At 37.8% G+C, this 25,826-nt stretch overlaps 2 protein-coding genes across 3 annotated transcripts; both read right to left on the bottom strand.

Annotated features, from left to right (window-relative positions):
- Window positions 1–945: 945 nt before the first annotated feature.
- On the bottom strand, window positions 946–17,982 carry CLK1 (CDC like kinase 1). Of its 2 annotated transcripts, none has more exons than XM_047871545.1 (13): window positions 17,862–17,982; window positions 6,977–7,137; window positions 6,455–6,683; window positions 5,389–5,479; window positions 4,924–4,990; window positions 3,703–3,819; window positions 3,450–3,616; window positions 2,829–2,923; window positions 2,603–2,732; window positions 2,377–2,459; window positions 1,791–1,870; window positions 1,465–1,555; window positions 946–1,333 (listed from the first exon to the last, which is right to left on the bottom strand). In XM_047871545.1, exons 2-13 carry the CDS (start codon window positions 7,135–7,137, stop codon window positions 1,190–1,192), a joined length of 1,455 nt encoding a protein of 484 aa, XP_047727501.1. In that variant the 5' UTR covers window positions 17,862–17,982; the 3' UTR covers window positions 946–1,189. The 2 variants fall into 2 exon arrangements, with proteins under 2 accessions (XP_047727501.1, XP_047727500.1); XM_047871544.1 differs by lacking the exon at window positions 17,862–17,982 and adding an exon at window positions 8,945–9,094.
- On the bottom strand, window positions 13,193–25,807 carry PPIL3 (peptidylprolyl isomerase like 3). The gene is made up of 7 exons (XM_047871550.1): window positions 25,517–25,807; window positions 24,888–24,966; window positions 23,538–23,612; window positions 21,971–22,064; window positions 20,962–21,029; window positions 17,862–17,980; window positions 13,193–14,302 (listed from the first exon to the last, which is right to left on the bottom strand). The coding sequence occupies exons 2-7, from the start codon at window positions 24,888–24,890 to the stop codon at window positions 14,176–14,178; spliced, it is 486 nt and encodes a 161-aa protein (XP_047727506.1). The 5' UTR covers window positions 24,891–24,966; window positions 25,517–25,807; the 3' UTR covers window positions 13,193–14,175.
- Window positions 25,808–25,826: the final 19 nt, after the last annotated feature.

The following is a 25,826-nucleotide window of genomic DNA, read 5'->3' as shown; positions in this document are numbered from 1 at the left end:
CTATACTACACCCAGACAATAGAATACTAATTCAGAACTAAAAAATGAACTATAAAGCTATGAAAAGATGGGAGGAACCTTAAATGCACATTACTTAAGTGAAAGCCGCCAATCTGAAAGGCCAAATACTGATTCCAATTATAGGATATTCTAGAAAAGGCAAAACTACAGAGTGAAAAGATTGGTGGTTGCCAGAGTATGGATGGGGAAGAAGAGATAATAGGCAGAGCTCAGATTTTTAAAGCAATGAAAATACTCCATATTCTACAACGATGGATGGATTACACATTTGTCCAAACCCAAGAACGTATTACACAAAAGTGAACTAGAGCAATCTATGGACTTTGGGTGATTATGTCAACATAGATTCAGTAAGAATACATACCCACTGGTGAGGGATGTTAACAGAGGATGCTATGTACGTGTGGGGGCAGAAGGTACATCCATGTCTGTACCTTCCTCCCAATTTTGCTGTGAACCTACTACAACTCTTAGAAGTCTCTTTAAAAATTTTTTTGAGAGAGCGCATGTGCACAAGCAGGGGAAGGGCACAGGGAGAATCTCAAGCAGTCTCCATGCCCAGGGCAGAGCCAAACACAGGGCTTGATCTCACTCATGACCTGGGCCAAAATCAAAAGTCAGATGCTTAGGGCACATTCATTATCAGTCTTGAGCATAGGACATGAGGCCATTTGTAGTATCCTACTTGGGGGGGGGGGGGGGGGGGAGGTTAGAATAAAGAGAGGAAGAAAACTGGGGACCAATTTCTACTTCTTTGTGTCCTGTAATGTGGGCTCATTAACATTTGGTTTTAAGAACGAAGGAAGAAGCTCCAATGCTGGCAATCCCTAAAATGCAAACACAGCTAACTATTTCTGAAGACTTAAGGAAACCTCCAAGAATGGAAATCTATGCACGAAGAAAAATGGTGCTAAAACCAAGTTATAGATTCCTTTAAATTTCATAAGCGCAAAAAATTTATTCTGAATAAATCATTTTATACAGTAATTACTGGAAAAAATGTTCATTACTTTAGCTATTTACTTAACAATTCAAATTATCCAAGCAAAATAAACATGGCAATAAAAAAAATGTAAGAAATTTACAAAAGCTATACAAAATAACTTACTTAAAAATTAGACTGATACAGTCTATAAAATCTCTTCAAGAGAGCTATACTGTTACAGATCTATGTATCTTTTCTCAGGGGGTGAAAGAAAGGATGCTTTAAGGCTTCTCTGAGAGTAATCCTTTTAGCTGGATCATACTGTAACATTTTCTCAATGAGGTCAAAGAGAAGTTCATGTTCAGCATCCTGAGAGAGCATAAACTCCTGAAAGGAAAAGAAATACAGTCAACAATCTTTTCTACTACCATTTATTACCGTTTTCTTTTCTACCATAAAAAGAAGGGAAATTCAAGGTTTTGATCATTTAAGCCCAAGCTTAAATGGGCCAGGCTCACCTTCAGAGGTTTACAGCGCCTTGAAACATATCTGCCAGCAGAACTGTGTTCATCCCAGTCTAATCGATCATGATGGAAATATTTACGTTTCCTAAAAGTAAATACCCATTCATTTATAATGCTGACAATGAAAACTTAAAAACATCTAGCAAAAGTGATTGGTTTCATCACTTATGATGATTTTATTGGTCAAAGATTAACACTTTTCTAGAGACTTGGAAGATTACTTAAGTGAAGATGCATTTGTCAAACTTCACCATTTCATAAAATTCTAACCAGAATATAAAACCAAGTGGTATGAAAGATGTACCTACTCTTAAACATACCTCGTTTTCTGTATCATATGTTTTGGTAAAGGTCCAAGAATTCTTTCCATCATTGCCAAATGCTCCTTACTATCATGTGTCTAAAATAACAAACAGAACTTGTTAAGCACATTGTGCACTTTGATCTCATTTAACACAGATGCTACACTTCTAGTCCAGAGAGAGGTCACAAGGAAGGTGATTACTAAAAAAGGGCAAACTTTTAGCAAGTTACAGCTGATAAATATTAAGGCACACAGAACAAGGTCACCAATGACTTCTCTAAATCAACAGCATAATTGTTTATAAATGCTTAAAAATGTTTTTAAATAAAATAATAAATTACAAAGGGAAATACAAATACCCAATAGCATCAGAGTCACAGGACTTTCATTTCTTTATACTCATCTACAATTAAGTCTACAAGGAGAAAAAAAGCTACCTAAATGTGCATACTTTGCATTAAAGTGCTCATTCACATTAAATAAATAAATAAATAAATAAATAAATAAATAAATAAATAAATAAATAAATAAATAAAGGGCTCATCCACACAAACAAGCACTTTTCTTGAGCAAAGCCATCGAAACAGATCACGGTCACTTACTGGAAATACTGTAAACCCAAGGTAATATTCAATAAGAATACATCCTATACTCCAGACATCACACGGCTGGGACCATCCCAGGGCTGCAAAGCAAAGCAAACTGTCAGAAAAAGACTTCAATATTCCTTGAAGACCTAAAAAATGCCATAAAGATTAACACTAGAATTCTGAGCTTCAATAAAGATATATATAGAAGTTCCCAAACCATAATTAAGAAGTAACTTACCTAAAATAACTTCAGGTGCCCTATAATGCCTTGTAGATACCAATGTACTGTGATGTTCATCATCATATGTTGCACTTCCAAAGTCTACAACTTTAATATCTGGATTTATTAAGGTACGTTCATCACGTTTCTGAAAATCGTAATTCATGGGTTAAGGAGGCATAATACCTTGAGACATAAAATATTCATTTTTAACTATGAAAATACTAATACACTGAAGACTTACCATTTTGGGATTATATGCCTCTGTGTAGTCAGACTGCACAAATAAGATGTTTTCAGGCTTTAAGTCTGTGTGAGTCAACTTATTACTGTGCAGAACTGAGAATGAAACAAACAACTGCTGTAATTGGAAAATCAAAAACCTAACCAAACTCAAAGCCCTACAACAAAAAACCTCTCTGATGCCTTTTGCACATGTCCAAAGTTGTCAACATCCAACAGCTGGCTAGAAAACCACCCACTACCTTCAGAGTTAGTCCACTGCCAGCTAACAGCTAACTACTCAAAAAGTAAATAAAGAAGTATCTTTCTCTTACAAAGCCAAGATTTATCATTCTTCAACCCAGTGGTTCCGGGTTAATATTTTTAAGAATCAAGCTAAATTACAGTCTTCTCTATGACAATGTACTACTGTACGATAGACAATATACTACTTACTGAATGAAACGCAATGAACTGACCAGCAGCTGGTTATCAACATCTTCCTCATACCTACTCTTAGGCCAGGTTTTTAAGACCTATAGGTTAGATCCCATTTTTTATTTAAAAATCCCAATCAGTCTGGCACTAGATCAGTCTCAACAAACTCAAGATTCTCATTCTCAAAGATATGCCAAGTACTCACAATTCACGGACTTGCATATCTGATATGCCATCTTCCTGATATGATCCAAACGAAATGGTAGAAAACCATTTTCCTTAATGAAGTCATAAGTACTAAGTCCTAGTAGTTCAAATACAATGCAAATATGACCATGATGCTCAAACCACTCCAACATCTGGACACAGCGGCTATAAACATATGAAAAATAACTGAGTACAGCTTCTTACAATTCAAATCTACGTGACAGAATTTTCTGAATTGTTTTTATACTTACAATGTACTGCTGGGGTCTGTTGTATTCAAGTGTTCCAGAACTTGTATTTCTGAGCGAGCAGCTTCACAGTATCTATCCACATTTTTAACTATTTTTACTGCTACATGTCTACCTCCTCTGTTAGAAAAAGTCCAAGTAAAAAAAAAAAAAAATGTTAGAGATGATGTCCTACTCCATTTTCTTATCACTCTTTTCAAACTGTGCGACTTCTACTTTGACCCACTGTATTTATCTTCTTACATCTGTGGTCTAACATTTGGTTTTATCAGATGTACTATATGGAAGTACTCTCTTGTAACTGCAATTCAATGTAAATAATGAGAATGATGCATATTTTTTTCATCAAACCACCACTCACATGAATTTTTTGGTCCTTCTACTAAAATGTATGTTAATAGTTGTAATTTAATAAGAACATTGGGGATATGACCACTTCAGTTTGTATTCCAATTAAGACTCAAAACATGTACATATAACAGTTTCTCCTTATAGTACCTGGCAAATATTTTATCAAATTCTTCCTTTGTCTACGTTACCAGAAAATTTTAGAGATAGTAGGAACATAGTATGGAGCTCCAGCTCTCAAAACCTTACTAACCAATAGTAGGAAGCCTTCTCTAGTCATTTGTTTAGAAAAACTCTGCCATTCAAAAGGGGGGAAAAATTCAAATAGAGGACAAAAAAGGTAAAAGGAGAGTTCTTACATTATCTCAAGAAATTTTAATTTGAAGAACACGAATAAACCAACACGTAATACCATTTTACAAGAGTATTCAACCCTAATGGTGTAATCACAACGATAGCATCTAAAAATACAGATTCCTAGGTCAACTACTCTGATAATTGTTTCAACATGCCTTAGGTAAGCAAAATTCCAAATACCCCTAACATAAAACCAAGGCTTTGAAAAGTTCTGATTTATATCACTGATCTGAGGCAGGGGGGATCACAATTTCCCAGTGGGATAACAAAAGAATACTTTCTAAAACAATAAAACCTGCTCTCAGCTTAAAATTAAAGGCTACATACACTATTAATAGCTAATACTTAAAAAATGCAAAGTGCTAGTACCTTTTACTGGGTATTTCCCACATTACAGTAAAAAAACCAAATGGAAGGATATAATAATATATCTCATTCATGATCAGACCACAGTCTAAAGCTAAAAAAATTTTCTAATGCTGATGACCTCCCCAAATGCAATTACAGTAGGAAACTTACGCTTTATGATCAATGCACTCCACGACTTTTCCAAAAGCTCCTTCTCCTAAAGTATCAACAATTTCATCTAAAAGAGAGAAATAAAGCTCAGTCATACCAAGAAGTGGAAAAAATTTACTTATCATAATAAATGCTATCAATGCACATTATTCTAGTTGATGCTACAAATTTCCTTATCACTAGACATTTTACTGGTCAACACTGTCAAAAAACATTTATAACTATTTTTAGGTCTAATTTCATTCTTAAGTTCATTTTATTAACTTGATTTACTGTTTTGGAAGTTCTGCTTAACAAATATTAAATTTCTAAAGAAAGAAAAAACACAATCCCCACCCACCAAAAGAAATGGAAAACAAACAAACAAAAAACAGAGAAAGAAAAAAAGATTTCCAAATCCCTGAAATGTTTATATATAGATTATGTTATCTGAAAAGTTAATAAGTGTTGAAAAATATTCTATACATCTTGCACTTAGTACGTCTCCACTCTGACAGATCAGGTGACCCTCCTCATCATCCTCTACACTCCTGGTTCTTTTCCTTCGGTGACTCTTCTGGAAACGTCAAGTGGGCGGCACCAAGATCATCCAGCCAATCAATATACCCGAGTGAATTCAGGGCAGAATACGAAATTCATTCAGCGGGGAGATATTCAGGCATTCAGATACACGCCAGGCCACAAACGGTTGGCAGGAGCAATTTCAAATTCAGTCCCCAGAAATTCACAGGGCACATAGTTTATGTTAACAGGAGAAAAACATGGCAAGGAACAGATTTTCAGATAAGATACTCAAAGTGGCAAGGCAACAAAACATAATACAATTGTTTTTCTTAAAAAAAAAAAAAAATGCTTAGTTGTAGCATTCACTGAAACATAATTTTAAGTTTCTAGTGTTCTAATTTAATGTTGCAAAATTGTAGGATGTAATAGTTACTTGGTCAAAGTAGACTGTGGCCAAATTAAGACTTCCTAGCTAATCTAACAAATATTGAAGCAGTAAATAAAATTAAAGTCCTAATTTTGGGGAGAAAAAAAAGATTTGGCATACAAGAATAACACTATGTCATTTAAAATGTCATCTGAACTATCTTCAAATTAACCCATAACCCATAATGTTCCAATCTGTTAAGTGGTTTGCTTAATGAAAAAAGAATTAGAAAGCATGCTTTGCTAGAAAAAGGCATGCCTAAACCCTTAATCTTACAAAAATAAAATGCCTATTCTACTTTTGTGATAAACTTCAATTTATCAAAACAAATCAGATTTCTTGAAGTACCACAAAACTAAATCACCTCCACTGTTTCACTGGAATGACAATTAATTGCTAACTAGTAATAAAATGTTACTCTATTACTTAATATGTACTGTATTCAGGAGTTTCCTATGCAATGCACAAACACAGAAAGAATCCTGCAAGTTAAATTGAGATGACTTCTTTTTAAACACAACTTTCTCAAATAATCAAATTCAAGTTTTCCTGTCCCAAGGGGGAAATAAACTTTACAGAATGTTTTAAAAGAGCTCATACCCCATGTGAACGATGGTGTGAAGTACTATGGTGAATCCTATGTTTGCTTTTATAACTACTTCTTCCACTTCTACCAGAAGACTTGCTACTATGGTTCTGGTATCTGCTTTCATGGTCTCTATGGCGATGTCCAGGTTCACATCCTTGACTGTAGTCATTTCTGTATTCATCAATGTAGCGTCGACTATGATAATCTTTCTCATTTATGGACCTGTTTTCCACATAATGGCTAAAAACAAAAAATATTTTTAATGATTTATGCTAATACTAGATATCCTCAAACTGACAGTACTCTTAATACCTTTTGCTTTCCCCACCAAAAAAACCAAAAAAAATCCCATGCAATTTTAGAAACGTTATAAGCCATCATTGGAAACAGAAACAAATGGTATTCATGGCTACTTATTTAAGTGATGCTGTAATTTTAACCATGAAAATATACCCCCTCCACCGTTTTACTGAGGTATTACTGACATACAACATTTTGATGCAATATATATTCATATATATTACCATTCTTACCTATCAGATGTTTTAGAGTGATTATATTTGCAGTGCTTATTCTCCCGGGCACTGCTATGTGATCTCTTCTTTCTTTTATGACTGCTGCTGCTTCTCCATTTTCCACAGTCCCAATCTTTTTCCTCCCAATCAGGGCAGTAAGTTCTCTTCGAGTGTCTCATCTACATAAAAGAGAAGTTTTAAGTAGTATCCCACCTGTCAGCACTGAACACTTCAATTAATAAAACTCTTCTTTGCTAATTCATTCTAGCTGTGATTTTTAAACTGTTTTTATTTTTGTTTCTTTATTTTTAAGTAATATCTCAACACCCAACACGGGATGGAACTCACAATGTAGAGATCAAGCGTCGCATGTTCCACCGACTGACCCAGCCAAGTGTCCCTAAATCGTTTTTATTTGTATATTTATTTTTTAATGTTTGTTTGTTTTTGAAAGAGAGAGAGGGAGAGTGTGAGCTGGGAAGAGACGGGGGGGAGGGGGGGGGCGGCGGCGGCGGCGGCAGAGGATGTGAAGCAGGCTCTGTGCTGATAGCAGAGCCCGATGTGAGTTCAAACTCAAAAACCATGAGATTCTGACCCAGACGGAAGTCAGACGCTTAACTGACTGAGCCACCCAGGTGCCCCTAAATTGTTCTTTTAAATCGAAGTTCAAAAATCTTTGTCAGGCAATCTAAAATCACCGATAAATCCGATGAGAGCATTGCGCCAAATGTGGAGTCCAAACTATTAACAATACTCTGCATTATCCATGTTACGCTAAGATTTATTGAAAGTGTGTAGGAAAAGAAAAAAATGGGGAGAGGGCTGGAAAGTCCAATTCATCAACTTGGTAAAAACCTTACCCCTTTCCTGTCAGTAGCATAATTTACTATAGGTCCACATATGTAACTCTCCCCATTTAAACGTGTATAGGAAACTAGCCTCCCAACTCAAATGCAATCCGAAACGTTCTTTGCGACACTCATTATTGTGTATTTCTGTAAAGGAGATAAATCGCCAAGGCCTTTTACTATACACAAATCAATGGTGGCATTAGAAAACCACAAAATACCATCTTCGATGACCATTCCCCCGGCATGTATATATATAACAAAACCTAGCTTATCTTAAAAGCAATCTTACATAATCAACTTAGAGGAGGGCAGCACCTTCCTTCCAGAAATGTTTCGAAGAAGAATCCCTAACAACTTGGAAAACACACACACACACACACAGAAATGACTTTTCATTGTCCACTATCGTTCTTACCAGTACTAACTGCTGGGGCTCCACCACGTCTCTGCACACAACTCCGAGTCAAAATATTCTAAAGGTTGCTCTCAACATGTTTGGGGGATCGAGGGCGCAAAAACTCCAACGCATAAGATGTCTGATAGCCTGACTGCTCTCACACCTCCTTCAAATATATCCTATTATTTCTCCTTTTCCTAAACCCTATTTTTGTTAACGCCACCGAGGGCAAAGACACTCGTGATTTTCACTTTATTAAATCTTTTAAGACTCGAGTAGACCTTATGTGATGTCTCCTCGTATCAGCTCAATGCGTTTTTCTCTCGTTTGCTAGGAACACAGTTCCTCACAGGAGACTGACATGCACATTCCAAGAGACAAGTAAACACCACCCACAGCAGGAAGCTTCGCCTCCTCCGCCCCGCCGCCATCTTACAGTTCCGCCGAGGTGGCCAGGGCCGCCGACGACAAAATGGCGCCTACGGGCGTCCGGCCAAGCCCTCCCAGCTCAGCCAAGTCACTACGCCTCGCCAGTGTCCGGGCAGTCGCGGTTCAAGGAGAAACTCGCGGCAACAGTCTCGGCAGAGAAGACAAGCGGGCCGCCTCCGTCGACCCAAGAGGGTGAAAGAGGAGGGGAGGGGGAAGGGTCGTCGTACCAGAGGTTGTATGCACCACAGGGCGCTCTCCGGCCACAGAAAAAGGGTCTTGACACCTAGCCCGCTTCCTCCTGAGTCTTACCTTCCTGGCCAGAGCGTTCAAGCCGAAGAAGACAAAAGCTTGCAACGCGACGACAGAATAAGCCCAGCTGGCTACCACGAGCTCCAACAACAAAATGGAGCTGACAGCCGCAGCGTCTGGACTCTCCTCGAAAATATTGGTGACGCTGCGAGCGCGTCCCCGCCGCGGGGCGGGGCGGGGCGGCGCGGGCGCGTCACTAGAGCGCAGGGATGGTAGGAGACTAACGTAGGAGCCGTGTGCGCAGGCGCCGGGTGGGGAGCTCAGCGACAGAAGGTGGAGGTGGGGGAGTTGCGGACGGCGGCTCTGTCGGCCATGTTTTCCACTGTCTAGGTCTTAGGAAATAACGTAAGTACTGTGGAAAAGTCTCGTCCATGCTCTTTAAAAATATTTGGGAACGCTGGATACAAGAAGAAGTGAGGCAAGCATGATACAAAATATCCTGCGCCCTGAATGCAACCACTAAACAATCTTTAAAAAAAAAAAAAAAGAAAAAGAAAAGCACCACTTCTATCATGTAGCCCTAAATTATTAATTGTCTGGATTTCAGCATTTGCTAAGGTTCTGAGACCTATTTTAAGCTAGTTAAGGCTTTAGTGTCTGGGACTCACACACACTGAAATTGGATTGGAAGAATTTTCAAGATTTTGAAAGTTTAAACGAGTGAACATTTTGGAGACAGGAAGTGGATACCCTACACAGTTAAAACATTTTGGCATTAAGCCGGTCCTTTTCAGTGTTAAGGCCAGATGAACTGTAAAAAAAGGAAATGGAAGGTCGTGAGGGAAAAGCGCCAGGAAACCACCTCTGAACAACAAAATCTTCAAACTACACTTCAATGGACCAAAATAATTGCCAATCCTGACCTCGCACCCTTCCTCCCCTTTTGTTTCTTGAACAAAATGATTGCTTATTCATTCCAAACTTAGTGGAAAATGTATAAAATCAAACATTAACGATTAAGCATAATTTTACTGCTCACACTTGCACAGGAGAGCAACGTATATTGCCCAGCCCTATGCAGATGCACAATTATGGATAAAAAGTGATGAGGAATACATATTTCCAAAGTATCTTTGGTAGTTTGCATTTCTTAAGCTCCTTTTCTTAATGGATTTGAAGATGCTTTAAAACCATTAATACTTAAATCTTTACATTGGGGCCAAGATCACCAAATACAAGGTAAATATTTCAGAGGGAGAAATCACAATAAATTGTGAAATTTGTAGCTGTTCAGGATACAGTTAGCACACTTAAATGTTAAACAAACCTAGGGAATCCTGGTCTTTGGAGGATGATAGCTAATCATAGTGGGCTAGTTATTGTGCCAAGCACTGTACATACATTTTCACTTAATCCTAACAACCTGCAAGATAGGCATCAACTATATTCTATTACAGATAAAAGTTGCAGTGCATGTGCAGAGAGCAATTTAGAATCCCTACAGTAAGATTATAAGGGTGAAAGAAAATGAACATTGAAAAAATCTTATATATACTACCAAAATTAGTTTCTAAAATGTGTTTTTTTCAAAATGGTTTTAAATTTAGCAAACCCTCTCACACCTAGCCAGTTACTAATGTGAGATTTACCCAAAGTTACATTTATGAAATGAACTATTTTGTGTGTTAGTGCTTATGATTGTTTGGGGCATGCTATGCCCCCCCCCCCCAATCTCTTCTACCTCAGATTGTGACTGTATTTGTAGATAGGGCCTTTACCCAAGTACTTAAGGTTAAAATGAGGTCATTAGGATGGGCTCTAATCCAATATGACTGACGTCTTTATAAAGAGATTATGACATAATTACCCACTGAGGAGGATCTTGTGAATATAGAAGATGGTCATCCACAAGCCAAAGTGAGAGACCTTTGTGTAAATAACCCTGCCCATGCCTTGACCTCCTAACTGCTAGTCTCTATAACAGAATTTCAAGCAACCCAGTTTCTGGTACTTTGTTATGGCAACCCTAACAAATTAATACAGTGCAAAGATTTTAAAATGGTATTTTGGTGAGGGGCACCTGGGTGGCGCAGTCAGTTGAGCATCTGACTCCTGGTTTCAGCTCAGGTCATAGGATCAAGCCCCAAGCTGGGCTCTGAGCTGAGCTTGGAGCTTGTTTGAGATTCTCTCTCTCGCTTGGCCCCTCTCTCCCACTCAATCTCTGTCTCATAAAAAGATAAATGGTATTTTGGTGGAACCTTGTAACTTTATTCCCTAATTAGTGAAGTTGAACATTTTCTCTTTTCTCTTGTGACTTGCCCATTCATACCTCATTGCTTTTTTGAATGTACAGTTCTATCTTTTAAGCTTTTTAATTGCAATAAAGTTTTTGATTTTCATATAATTAAACCTGTTTCATCTTTACCTTTGTCATGTTTGTGAACTGAGAAATTCCTCTTTGGAGGTGTTTCTCCCCACCCCCGCCACCCCGGAAACTTATCCATCTGGAATTTTGGTACATCATGTGAGGCAAAATTCTTTTGCTATTTTTCTGCATATAATTTACTGGTTATCCTAACACAATTTATGGAGTAACTCTTTAATGATTTTGGATATTGCTTTAATTATATATTAAACTCCTGTGTATACACTACTCTACACTCTTATACTCTACTCTCTAAAATACTATTCTAGCTATATTCCCCACACCATTTTATTTATTATTACTATTCTAATGTTTATTTTTGAGGGAGAGCAAGTGGGGGAGGGGCAGAGAGGGAGACAGAGGATCTGAAGTGGGCTCCGTGCTACAGCAGAGACTGATGGTGCTTGAACTCAGGAACTGAATGATCGTGACCTGAAATGAATTCGGACAGTTGACTGAGCCACCCAGGCGCCCCTCCCCCACACCATTTTGATGTTTGCAGCTAGTAACATTTTCATTGTAATTTGTTTTTTAAAATTTCCATTATCAATTATTCTGGATGTGCTTTACAGTTATTATGTTGAGTTCCCATCTCTACCTCTACCACAATTGGTACAAATTGAATTGAAAAGAACCATCAGTTTTCTTTTAAATTCAATAGTGAAATGGTAACTAATCAACTTTTCTAAACTGATTAAAAGTTGAATCCTATGTATTAAAATTTATCTATTCGGCCGCCTGGGTGTCTAAGTTAGTTAAGCATCCAAATCTCCATTTTGGCTCAGGTCATAATCTTATAGTTTGTGAGATCAAGGCGGGCGTTGGGCTCCAAGCTAACAGTGTGGAGCCCGCTTAGGATTCTCTCTCTCCTCTCTCTCTCTGCCCCTCCCCTCACTTGTGGGGTGAAGCATTCTCTCTCTCAAAATAAACATTTAAACAATTAAAAAATAATAAAGACATTATAAGAATGAGATCTAAGAACCAAATACCCACCATATTTGTACTTAAAAAAAAAAAAGGACAGTTTAGAATAAAAATTGAGGGAATACCAGTCAATACAAAAACATTTTGACAGTAAAAGCCTCTTAAGAGTGAGGACAAAAAAATTCAATGACATTCAGTTGGAGAAGAAAAATATCAGGTATAAGAAATGTCAAACCAAATTCTGGCCCAAAAGAGGCTTTAATATTAATTCTTGAAACCTAAATGATTAAAATAAAAGGGTGACTCAAAATGTGAGGGCATTAGGGGTACCTGGCTGGCTCAGCAGCTACAGCATGTGACTTAAAATTTTTTTTAATGTTTATTTTTGAGAGAGAGAGAATGAACAGGGAAGGGGGAGAGAGAGAGAGGGAGACACAGAATCTGAAGCAGGCTCCATGCTTTGAGCTGTCAGCACAGAGACCTATGCGGGGCTCGAACTTACAAACCGTGAGATCATGACTTGAGCCAAAGTCGGACACTTAACTGACTGAGCCACCCAGGTGCCCCTACAGCGTGTGACTCTTGATTGCAGGGTCAGCCCACGTTGGGTGTAGAGCTTACTTTAAAAAGTGAGGGTTATTAGTATAATTGGCACATCAGTTTAGTAGAAGGTATAAATGGTAATAAGAGGGTATTGCAAGCTAACTTCTAAACTGTAGTTAAGAAAGAAAATATTATTTAGATCAACTATTTGCAGAAATGATACAAACCAATAAATACCTGGCATCAGTTTTAGAATACCCAAAACCTAATCAAGGTGTGGAATATGGTTCTTGATGAAACCAATGGGATAGCCTGATAAATGATAAGGCCTGATTTAGTGAAAGCCCTATGGTAGAGATAAATGTTAGGAGAGCAGCTTCCATTTACTCTACAGAACACTTACCGCATGCCAGAAGTTTTATACACATTATCTCATTTAATCCTCGCAATAGTTTTATGAGGGAATATTATTTAGGGATGAGAAAACTTGGAGATGTTAACCTGCCTAAAGTTACTAGTAGGGGGCAGAGCTGTCATTCAAACAGTCCAGGACTCCACAACTGGTGCTTATAACCAACTAATCGCATTTTCAAAATGATCACCTGTAGAATTCTGTCCTACAGTACTGTAAATGATAGGCCTTAAAAAAAATGTTCCATGGGCAAATTGGGAAATTGAGTGTTTGCTGTACTATAGGACTTCTCTGTGCCTTTACTGTAATTCTAAAGACCAGAAAATAGCAAATGGATTGGCTGGTTTTTCTAGACCATCTCTGTATCTTGTCCTTTCTAACTATGCAAAGTGAATAATTAATGGACAAGGATACTTCCAGGATATGGACTAGATATGGCAGGAATATGTAACTAGGGTGCTCAAAAATATTTGAATTTAAGGCTCAGAATTTGTTTGTTTTTTGCTCAGTGTCTTTTTAAATTATTTTTAAATGTTTCTTTATGAGAGAGAGTGTGAGTGGGGGAGGGGCAGAGAGAAAGGGACAGAGGTTCCAAGTGGGTTCCGACCTGACAGCAGTAAACCTGACGTGGGGCTCAGACTCACAACCACGAGATCATGACCTAAGCATAAGTGGGACGCTCAACTGATTGAGCCACTCAGGTGCCCCGAGGCTCAGCATTTAAGAATGAATGTTTATATGTAATAATTAAACAAAAGGGCTTAAAAAAAATTAAATACATTAGATGCTAGTTTTAGTAAGGAATATGCTCTAATAACGGGAATAAAAGCTGTGTAGGGCCCTTTGGTACCACCAACTCATAGAAGATCTTAGTTGTAAACAAGCAGAAGGATGATGCAGTCTCTTGACATAATTTAAAACTGGGTAAACCACAATAGGTGTGTTCCTCTGAATAGTCTGCCAAATATTCTTCCAGATCTATTATAGCTACTGTGCAAATGGATTGGCATGAATAGTTATGTCCTTAATGTGTACATCATTAAGAGGTCGGTATGTCTTCTCATTTACTGGTAACTTCTCCAATTCATCTAGAGTCTCTAGACCATCTATTACCCTGAAAGAGAAACCATATAAATGTATGAAACATACTATCGAAATACCTATAGCATTAGAGTTTCCTTAAAAGAAAAGTATAATGTCTTTGGGGCGCCTGGGTGGCGCAGTCGGTTAAGCGTCCGACTTCAGCCAGGTCATGATCTCGCGGTCCGTGAGTTCGAGCCCCGCATCAGGCTCTGGGCTGATGGCTCAGAGCCTGGAGCCTGTTTCCGATTCTGTGTCTCCCTCTCTCTCTGCCCCTCCCCCGTTCATGCTCTGTCTCTCTCTGTCCCAAAAATAAATAAACGTTGAAAAAAAAAATTAAAAAAAAAAAAAAAAGGATAATGTCTCAAAGTTCTTTGAATTTCCTAGTTGAGTGTACAATAAAATACTGATTTGATTTTCTACCACAGATATGAGCCAAAATTCAAGAATTCATTTTTATGCCTTTAGATAATAGCAATGAATAGGAATATTACCACTAAAATATTCCCACAGCATAGCTACAAATGGGTCTAATATAACCATTCACAGATTTTCTTTACTATGGGAAATACCCAGAGAAACTATGTAAGGGTGACACTGTTGTTAATCAGTACTGCCCTATACTGAAGGTGCTGAAGTGGGTGGCCACTTTGCACTTTATTGTGTAAATATGGTATTTTTATACTTTTTTACATCTGGGCAACAACAAAAAACAGTAGTAATAAAATAAGAGGAGGGGAAATGGGACACTTAAACCCATTTACAGCAAACCCACCTCATGTTTTCACCAAGAAAAAGAAATATTGACAGCTATCTTCTGGCAAGTTAGTCTAAAACATTTGCTAAGAAAAGGTGGCTTTAGATTATACCTCCTAGTTCAACTCAAATCAATTCTGGAGACTTGTAGTATTACTTAAAAAAAAAGATAACAGAGGGGCGCCTGGGTGGCTCAGGTGGTTAAGCATCCGACTTCAGCTTAGGTCATGATCTCCCGATTCCTGGGTTTGAGCCCTGCGTAGGGCTGTGTGCTGACAGCTCAGAGCCTGGAGCCTGTTTTGGATTCTGTGTCTTCCTTTCTCTCTCTGCCTCTCCCCTGTTCACACTCTTGTTTCTCTCTCTCTCTCTCAAGAATAAACATTTAAAAAAATGTTTTAAAAAAAGATAACAGATTTACATTTTATTTTGCATTTCTTCTTTAAAATTTTTTTATTTACTTATTTTGAGAGAGAGAGGGAGAGAGAAAATCCCAAGCAGACTACACACTGACAGCACAGAGTCCAATGTGGGGCTTGAGCCCACAAACCCTGAGATCATGACCTGAGCAGAAACCAAGAGTCAGATGCTTAACTAAGTGAGCCACCCAGGTGCCCCCTATTCTGCCTTTTTTTTTTTTAAATGTTTGTTTATTTTTGAGAGAGAAAGAATGTGAGTGGAGGAGGGGCAGAGAGAGAGGGAGACACAGAATGTGAAGCAGGCTCCAGGCTTTGTCTGGGCTGTAAGCACAGAGCCCAATGCGGGGCTGGAACTCAAGACCCCGCACGAGATCAAGACCTGAGCACAAGTCAGGTGCTTAACCGACTGAGCCACCCAGGCACCCCTACATTTCTAATAACCTTTTGAATTTACTTCCAAATGTAGAACCATTAAAGTCTTTAAATTTTAAGTTTCAAAAGCTGTCTCTCCTCCTGGGTCAATAAGAGAAACAGAGGATATGGGAAACAGATCTCAGGCAAAAAAGGGCATGTAAAATTGAGGCCAGTAGGTCAAGTATTTTGGGACACGGGCCCCTTTGAGAATCAAAGGAAAGCTATGTACCGTATTCCCAGAAATAAATGTGTTGTATATATATAAAACACAGTTGCAAGGAATTAAGGGACCTAAGATTAAGAATTTTTTTTTTAACTTTTTTTTCAATGTTTTTACTTGTTTTTGAGAGAGAGAGAGAGAGAGCGAGCGAGCGAGCATGAGCTGGGGAGGGGCAGAGAGAGAGGAAGACACAGAAGCTGAAGCAGGCTCCAGGCTCCAAGCTGTCAGCACAGAGCTCAGCTCTGGGCTCGAAATCACGAACTGTGAGATCATGACCTGAGCGGAAGTCAGACGCTTAACCAACTGAGCCACCCAGGTGCCCCTTTTTAAACTTTTTTTTAAAGTTTATTTATTTATTTTTAAAGAGAGAGAGGGAGACAGTGGGGAGTGGAGGGGCAGATAGGGAAAGAGAGAGGATTCCAAGCAGGCTCCAAACTGTTAGTGCAGAACCCAATGCAGGGCTGAAACTTACACACTGAGATTATGACCTGAGCTGAAACCAAAAGTCAGATGCTTAACCACTGAGCCACCCAGGGGCCCCAAGAAGCTTTGTTTTTAACTCTAGTTTTATCACAAATCTAGTAACATAAACCCTAGTAATTAATGATTAATAATTCTGAATGGTGACTTAAAGGAAAAAAATAAAAGGAAGAGAACCTGAATTATTTACGTCCAGGCAAATACTACTAAAGGATGTAATATTTCATTAATTTCACTGGTTATTAATCTATAAATTAGACATATGTATATGGAATGAAATAGAAGAGTTGCTGAGTCTTCTATTTTTCATTAACCTAACTTGGAATTCAAACTGTTAAATAAAAGAAACTATAACTGTACCTTGGTTTATTGAGCGTGTAAATATTTGTTGAATAAACAGACAAGTTGACTTCTTGCTGATTTATGAAAGCAGCTTATAGTGAAATTGCTTATAGTGAATATTATGGCAGAGCCTGCTAAATGCCTCCCTAGGAGTCAGGCACCCTCTCTTCCTGCAGAAACCTCATTTTACTAAGAATGGCAATGTGTCTAGCCAAAAAACATTTCCTACCCTCCCTTGTAGGTAAGAGGAGGCCTCATTGCTAAGTTCTGGGTCTTCTAGGGAAGGTCTTTAAAAAGGGGCTTACTTGGAGTACCTGGGTGGCTCAGGTGGTTAAGCATCCGACATTGGTTCAGGTCATGATCTCACAGTTTGTGAGTTCAAGTCCTGTGTCGGGCTCTGTGCTGACAGTTCAGAACCTGGAGCCTACTTTAGAATCTGTGACTCCGTCTCTCTCTGCCCCTCCCCCACTCACGCTCTGTCTCTCAAAAAATAAATAAATGTTAAATAAATAAATAAAAATAAAAAGGGGTTTATTCAGCTGACAAGCAACTAGTAAACTTTTGCTCTTCCTCCTTCCTTCTGCCTGGAACCCATGTTGTGACTAGAGCTGTGCTGCTTACATTATGACCATGAGCTGAGCTTGGGGATGGATGATAAAGATGGTTGAGGAAGAAGAGGCACCACTTAGAATATTGGTGACAAAAAGGAACCATCTTTCTTCATAAGAAGAAATCCATTATATAACTGATACTTTGCATAACGATTCTGAAAAAAGTATTGGCTCCTATTTCGCAAAATAAAGGAATTAAGGCTTGAAGAGGTTATAAATTCCCAAGGTCACAGGGCTGGTAAGTGGAAGGCTTACCAGGTATATTTAGCTTTCTTTTTTTTTTAAGCATTGATTTATTTTAAAAAATAAATTCCAAAAGGAATTTCCAAAGGAAACCATAACCAGAATACTCACTTTCCAAATACTGTGTATTTCATATCCAAATGTGGCTGCTTGCCATAGGTGATGAAGAACTGAGATCCATTGGTGTTTGGGCCATTATTAGCCATAGATACAACACCTCTAACATTGTGCTGTAAAAGACAGGCCAAAATATTGATTTAACTGTGTTTTTATACAAATGTTCCAAATAATAGGACTGAAACAAGACCTGAACTCTTTCAGGGACCAAGAAAACAATCAGTTTCTATTAGGGCTAATCTAAATGATCAGTTTCTGGATTATCTGTATTTCTGAAACCTTGTATGTAAATTGTTTATATCAAATCATGTGCCCCAATTAATTTCATTTTCACTTTAGAGAAGTACAGTCACAAACACTTAGCAATACCAATGTATGATAGGAATCCTTACATTTACATTAAGGAACAGTGTGCTGGCATGAAACAATCAGGCAGACAATAAAACCAAAATCCCCATAACCGCTTCACACATACACTGGACTCTGGCTAGTTTCTTTATCTGTAAAACAAGGGAGGGAGGTTGGACTAGTTCAGGGGTTTATTCAGAATTGAAATGCTCACAAGGGTAAGCAAATAATAAATTAATTGAACAGAATGTAAACATTACAGAGGCTGGCAAAAGGAATGGTGTTATCTCTTGCCTAATGGCCCTGATTTTTTTTTTTTAAACCAATGGCCATAGATAATACATCTGTGGATCTTCCACCCAAGGGCAGTCAGTTCACAACTCAGGACTAGATGATCTAAGGAAGGTCTCCTATAGCTTTAATATTTATGATACTATTTGTTATAAAAGGGACTTGTGTAAAAGAATTAAAAAGACTTTACTGATAAGATTGAAGACGTGACAGAACTGTGTTACAAGGAGGTGCAATATAAAAGATCATAAATAACTCTAATGATTATTCTCTCTTTAGCTATTCATCAGGGGACACTAATGACACAAGCAATGGAGATACAACTGCATCAAGATATTAATGCTTTATTGACTTCCTAAAGGTGACTACCAGTCAAATGTTATATTTGATACATGCACCAGAATGTATGTACCACTTATAACTTAATAAAATACTTAAGAACCTATTTCTAAGATTTAAGAATTCAAATTTACCAAACTGTTGCATATGCCTACTACTCCTCTCACCTATTATCCCAGCCTCTCCAAAAGTGAACCATTATCCTACTATCTTTATATATGCCTAAACAATATATTGTTTCCTTTTTCTTGTTTCTGAGCTCTCTAAAGTAGTATCATACTATTTGTAGTCTTCTGGGAAGTACTTTTTACACTATCATTTTCTTTCTAAGATTTACACACATATGTGTGTAGTTCTGATTTTTACTGCTTTATATTATTCCACAACTGAATATACTACAGTGTACATTTTATGATCAATGGACATTTGGGTTGTTTTTAGATTTTTGCTGTTAAAAAAACACTCTAGAACACTCTTGTACTGTTTCCTGATGCATTTGTACAAGAGTTTTCTAGGGTAAACATTTGGGAATGGAATTGCTGGATCAGGGTATGTGAATATTCAATACACACCCTCAACTCTGCATATCAAGATAATGTTTCTTTTAAAAAAAAATTTTTTTTTAACATTTATTCATTTTTGAGAGACAAGAGACAGAGCACAAACAGGTGATGGGCAGGGAAAGGGAGACACAGGATCTGAAGCAGTCTCCAGGCTTTGAGCTGTCAGCACAGAGCCTGATGCCGGGCTGGAATTCATGAAGTGTGAGATCATGACCTGAGCTGAAGTTGGACGCTTGACCGACTGAGCCACCCAGGTGCCCCTAAAGGTAATGATTCTTAATCTTGACTGTAGGTATCACCAGGAAACCTGAAAATATAATCTAGGTCCTAATCAGTCCTCCTATTTTTCTCTACATTTAGGGGGTTGTAAGACCTTAATATTTTATATTTTTACAACTACACGTGAGTCTGTAATAGCCAGTGTTGAAAATCACTGGTATAGGATGGTGGATTAGTGTTGAGGAGGCAGTTAGTTATTAATTAGTGCCTAAAAAGTTCTTGTTTGTAATTCATGAAAAGAATGACTTCTAATTTATCACCTCCCAACCCCAACTCCTATAACCAAAGTAATGTTTCCTTATGATAGAAAAACAAAATGAAGAAAAAAAAATTAGATCATGACCTGAGCCAAAGTTGGACGATTGACTGACTGAGCCACCCAGGCACCCCCTAAGTTACATATTCTTACTGAGCAGAATTTATCTCTTTTTCTAATGTCTAAAGTTATCATTCTATGCAGATACAAAGCTTAAAAGACCATATGATAAACTGTTAGCAGATGTCACCTCTGGGAAATGACATTTATTTTAATTTTTTAAATTTAATTTAAAATAAGATTTTTTAAAAATAGGCATGCATTAGTTTTTTAGTAAAAAAAAAAAAAAAAAAAAAAAGTTCTTGGGGTGCCTGGCTGGCTAAGTTGGTAAAGCATGCCCTCTTAATTTTCGGGTTGTAAGTTCGAGCCCCCTGTTGGATACACAGATTACTTAAAAATAAAATCTTAAAAAAAAAAGGAATAAAAGTTTGAAAAACACAGAAAAATATGACAAAGGAAATAAAAACATCTAATTTTACCATGCTATGCATTTCTCTTTAACGTAGTTGGGATCTACCACAGGTATTAAGTTAATACAGGAATATTCAAAGATCTAACAGAAAATGTTGAAAGTTGGACATTGATAATGGGCAGTATTGCAACCAGGAAGTCTTTCCTCCCTACTATCAAAAAAAGCCCAATGATTCAGGTCATTCAACATAAATTTTATAGTGAGACATTAGGCCCTTTTGGTACATTACTGATTAAAACATTTCAGGTTGGGCCCACAGATAAGCTCACTTAATATCAAGATTCGTGTGATTGTGAGATTCTAGGATATATTTTAGGCAACAACTGCCATTTATAATTTCTCCCTGGCATTTATCAAGTGTACTACTAGAAAAAAAGTATGTTTGTATACTAATAACATTAATTTGTGTTACTAAAACATATGTATTAAAGGTTTCAAGTGTAAACAAGGCATTAGAAACCAGATGTTGATGCATTGGAGATATACCTTAAGATATTCACTATATTCATCCTCAAATTTCTTGCCCCAGATACTGTTACCTCCTCTTCCGGTACCTATATTACAAGACAAGCAAATCAAAAGAAATATCTAATTAAAGTTGAGAAAGGGTTAATTTTCTAAAACAAAAGGGCTATTTTATAACTTGTTAAATACAAATAAAATTTGACATGTCCTCTCCTCAAAATTTCACTTTACAGACTGGAAAAATAAAGTATCTCTACAAAAAACCCAATCCCCTCCCTATCAATATTGTTCATATTTTACTTTAAGTGCTGGTAGCTTCGACTAAAAATTTCTTGCTAGGGTAAGGGGCCTGGTTATAAAAACTCTATGTAGGGGAGTTGTTCCCTACATGGGAGTGGCTCAGTTGGTTAAGCGTCTGACTCTTGATGTCAGCACAGGTCATGATCCCAGGGTCAAGGGATCAAGTATGGTGTCCATGCTCACCATGGAACCTGCTTAAGATTCTCCCTCTCTCTCCCTCTCTCTCTCTCTCTCTCTCTCTCTCTCCCCCCTCCCTCCTTCCCTCCCTCCTCCCTCCACCCCTCTCCCACCACTTTCGCTCTCTCTCAAAAAAACAAAAAAAAAACAACCCCAACACAACAATCCACATGCTTATATTTTATCTATTTTATAAAAATTAAATAAATTTTATTTAAAAAATATTTTGAGGGGCGCCTGGGTGGCTCAGTCGGTTAAGCGGCTGACTTCGGCTCAGGTCATGATCTCACGGTCTGTGAGTTTGAGCCCCGCGTCGGGCTCTGTGCTGACAGCTCAGAGCCTGGAGCCTGTTTCGGATTCTGTGTCTCCCTCTCTCTGACCCTCCCCCATTCATGCTCTGTCTCTCTCTGTCTCAAAAATAAATAAACATTAAAAAAAAAATATTTTGAGTATAGTTGACACACAATATTACATTATATATTTTTCTATTCTTTGTCTACCCTCTTTTTCACACTATATACCCAATTCTCTAGATATTAACAGAATAACTTACCTGTTGGATCTCCTGTTTGAACCATGAAACCCTTGATATTTCTATGAAATATACATCCATTGTAGTAATTACTGGCACAAAGAGCCAAGAAATTCTGAAAAGAGTAAAAATAATAACTGGGAAATGATATAGCAGAAACATTTAAAGAACAAACTGTATTTACTAAAAACACTATAACAATGTATTTATGTCTTTTAGGCGTTACATTGGATAATGTCACTTCTCTGCCTAAAACACTTTGCTTCCTTCTGTTTTTGGAATAAAACACACAATCTTCAGTAGGGCCTAATAGGCCCTTCATGACCTGGCTTACCTCTGCATCTCATGTGATAATAACTTCTTTCTGTTACTTACTGTGTTAACCCCATCATCCTTCTGAAAATTCATCCACAAGAGGTAAGCATTCCTACCTTGAGGACTTTGTATTGCTATCTCTATACCTGGCATATTCTTTTTATATGTCTTTCTATGGAGATGCCTTCATTATTTTTCTGCATGTGATTTAAGTATCACTTTCTTGGTTAGGCCTGCCCTCACCTTCTTTTAAATAATTATTTTCTGTTAGTCCCTACATCAACACTTTATTTCTTTCAAGACATTATCATGTTCTAGAATCACTTTTTTTTTCTAGGATGAATCCCTCCCTGTCCCCCCTCCCTCCTCCAATGCTTATCTTCTCAGCTAGAATATCAGTTTCACGAAGGCAAGGAATGTCTCTTGGTCATTACAGTACTCCCAGACCCTGGCAAGATAGCCTTTCATAAATAATTGTAGATTTTTTTTAAGTTTGAGAGAGAAAGAGTGCACGTGTGAACGAATGCCCATGTGCATGAGGGGCAGAGAGAGAATCCCAAGCAGACTCTGCACTGACAGCAGCAGAGCCTGACTTGGGGTTTGATCCTACAAACCATAAGATCATGACCTGAGCCAAAATTACAAGTCGGTGCCTAACCAACTGAGCCACCAGGTGTCCCCATAAATAAATGTTGAATGAATATATAGAGAGAGCCAATTCTTTCCTTCTTTGTCATTTAAACAAGTAAAATAACATAAGAAACAGTTATCTTACCTAACATGCTAATGATTACTTATATTTCCAGAGGAAAATAAGTCAAAAGAAAAAGACACCAGCCACTCTATGGTTAGAGAAAAATTATCTACTCTTTCTTTGATCCTCAAAGGTTAAGTGGAAACCAGGCCAATAATTCTAATGGATAGTTTTTCCTGACAATTGTTTTGTATTTTTAAATTTTATGTTTATTTATTTTTGAGAGAGATCATGTATGCATGTGTGTGCAGGGGAGGGGCAAAGTGAGGGAGGGGTAGAGGGCTGCCATGCTGGCAGCAGAGAGCCTGTTGTAGGGCTGGAACTCAAGAATCTGAACCATGAGATCAGGACCTGAGTTGAAGTCAGACACTTAACCAACTAAGCCACCTAGCCGCCCCATGACAATGGTTTTATAGACAAGTTTTTTTAATTTTTATATTTTTAGGTTAGATAATTTTATTTCAAAATGGTTATCCTGTTGCATTAACTCATTTTTAATATGTACATAATGATACTTACCTCACATGTTTTGGGTGTCCTTTCACAGAAGACTTCTATTTTAATATCACCTACATCTGTATGCAGTGTCACTGACTAAAAAGGAGAGAGAATGTGAGAACAATTAAGATTTCTTCAGATGACTTTATGCATTGTATTATTTCCCAAACTAGATTAAAGATGACAATCTGAATGAAAACACAGAAAGAAATACCATTTCAGAGATGACCTATCCACATAGCTGAGAAGCTGTACTTCTTCAAAATTTATTTCAGCAGTAGAAAAAAAACTCCAGATGATAAATATATGTTAATGTAAAATAGTATCCACCCTAAAAACTTGACAGTAAATACTGTGATGGAAATACTTAAAGTTTGAATTTTTCATCAATAAAAATGAAAACAATGGTTAGTATTACTGATTTAAATAGCAACTCCCCAACATCATTAATATATATTGAAAAATAGTAAGAAAATGACTTTTCAAAACATAGTCTGCACCATTTCCCTTAATGTAATTAAATTGAGAGGCAGTGTTAAAAACAATTCCTTTCTTCACTAAAGACAACAATTCTCAGTTTTTCTAGATTCTAAATGTGCAGAGATAACCATATTACTCTTGCTTGCTTGTTTTTTGTTTATCTGATGTTGAGTAACATTCCTTTTGTTACCCATTGTGGGGTGGGATTCTGAGAGGTTATTATTTTTTTAATGTTTATTTTTGAGGGGGGAGGGGCAGAGAGAGAGAGGGAGACAGAATTTGAAGCAGGCTCCAGGCTCTGAGCTGTCAGCACAGAGCCTGACACGGGGCTCAAACTCAGGAACCTCGAGATCATGACCTGAGTGAAGTCAGAAGCTTAAACAACTGAGTCACCCAGGCGCCCCTCGCGGAGTTATTCTGAGGCTTCCTTTTTCATTTCTCTTCTTCCAGTAGTATCCAGCAGTCAGAGAGTATGTTCAGGTTGATAGAGGGCAGGAGTGTGTGTGAGGTGGGGTTGGGGGGCGGGGGTGGGAGACAGCATGATTCTCATTGCTTCTACTTCAAGCTCTAGTTGCCCACCTTAGAACAAACAAAAGGATCCAATTAAAATGATCACACCTGGCTATATGCTTCAACTCCCTCTTTCCATCTATATGTTGTAATCAGTCTTTTTCTGTAAAAAGTAAATTCTATGCATTTTAAGTGAAAACACTGAAGAATTTAAAAGTAGTTTTGTTTCTGGCTTTGTTTAGAGGCATCATACATTTTATGCTTCTACAGTTTATCATTTCTGTCTTGCCATTGAAAGTTCATGCAGCTTTATTTCCCTTCAATGAATTTCTAAAAATTATTTATAATGAAAGGCATTCATAAGAATTGTGTAAAACTTACCATTTTTCTTCCTGATGGTTTCGGGAAGTATTATTGCTTAATTTCTCAGTCTCCCCGAGAGAAGTTAGAAAACGAATCTCTATTCCCAAAAGAGAAAAGAATTAAGTTCATTTTCCTCTCTTAATTCACACGTGCTCATTTTTAATGCATATTTAAAATGCCTACAATAGCACCCTCTAAGTAATAAAAATTTGGTTATGGAAATGATGAGATCCTATCCGACTCAAGCCCCTCAATCTCTTACTTACCCTGCTCACTGTTCTTCAAAAGCCTCCTCGCAAACTCCGCAACTAGCCAGGTACATTTCCGCCTTGGGATCTAGGCACTGGGTGTTCCCTTTGTCTGGAACACTTAGACATCTGGACAGCTATTTTCCTCACGTCCAAGTCTCTGCTCAAAAGTCAGGTCTCATTGGCCTGATAACTCTATTTAAAACTGCCTTGACTCTAGTGCCTGCCCAATTTCCTTTTTTCATAGTACTTATCACTAATATACTACATATTTTTCTAATTAAATCTGTTCCAACACCACCCTCCCCGCCCAGAATGCTGACGCAAGCCCAAGAACTAAAACACGGAGCTTGACAAGTGTCTCAATAAGTGAATGAAAGAGTGTGTGATATTACTTACCACTTCAGTTAGCACAGCTCTAATTGAAATGACACACGCCGTTCCTTGCAGATGGCCATGTTTCGAAATAAGTGTCTTAGGGCTACCGGAAGTCGAGCGCGGGACCCATTAGCGAGAACGCCCCTCTCCTGCTCGCCTCCTTTTCCCTTCCAGCCTCATTGCTATCTCAAACCAAAATGACTAGAACTAGGAAGACAGTGTCATTTATCTTCACCTGGTACGCTTTTGACAGTGAACGGGAGCTCTTTTAATGATAATACAAAGACACAAAACGTAAACCGGAACTCTGGGCAACCTCCAGAAGTGCCTT

Source organism: Prionailurus viverrinus, chromosome C1 (genome assembly GCF_022837055.1).
Source record: "Prionailurus viverrinus isolate Anna chromosome C1, UM_Priviv_1.0, whole genome shotgun sequence".
Lineage (NCBI taxonomy): Eukaryota > Metazoa > Chordata > Mammalia > Carnivora > Felidae > Prionailurus > Prionailurus viverrinus.
The sequence above is the reverse complement of the archived record's forward strand: the minus strand, read 5'-3'. Positions and strand labels throughout refer to the sequence as shown.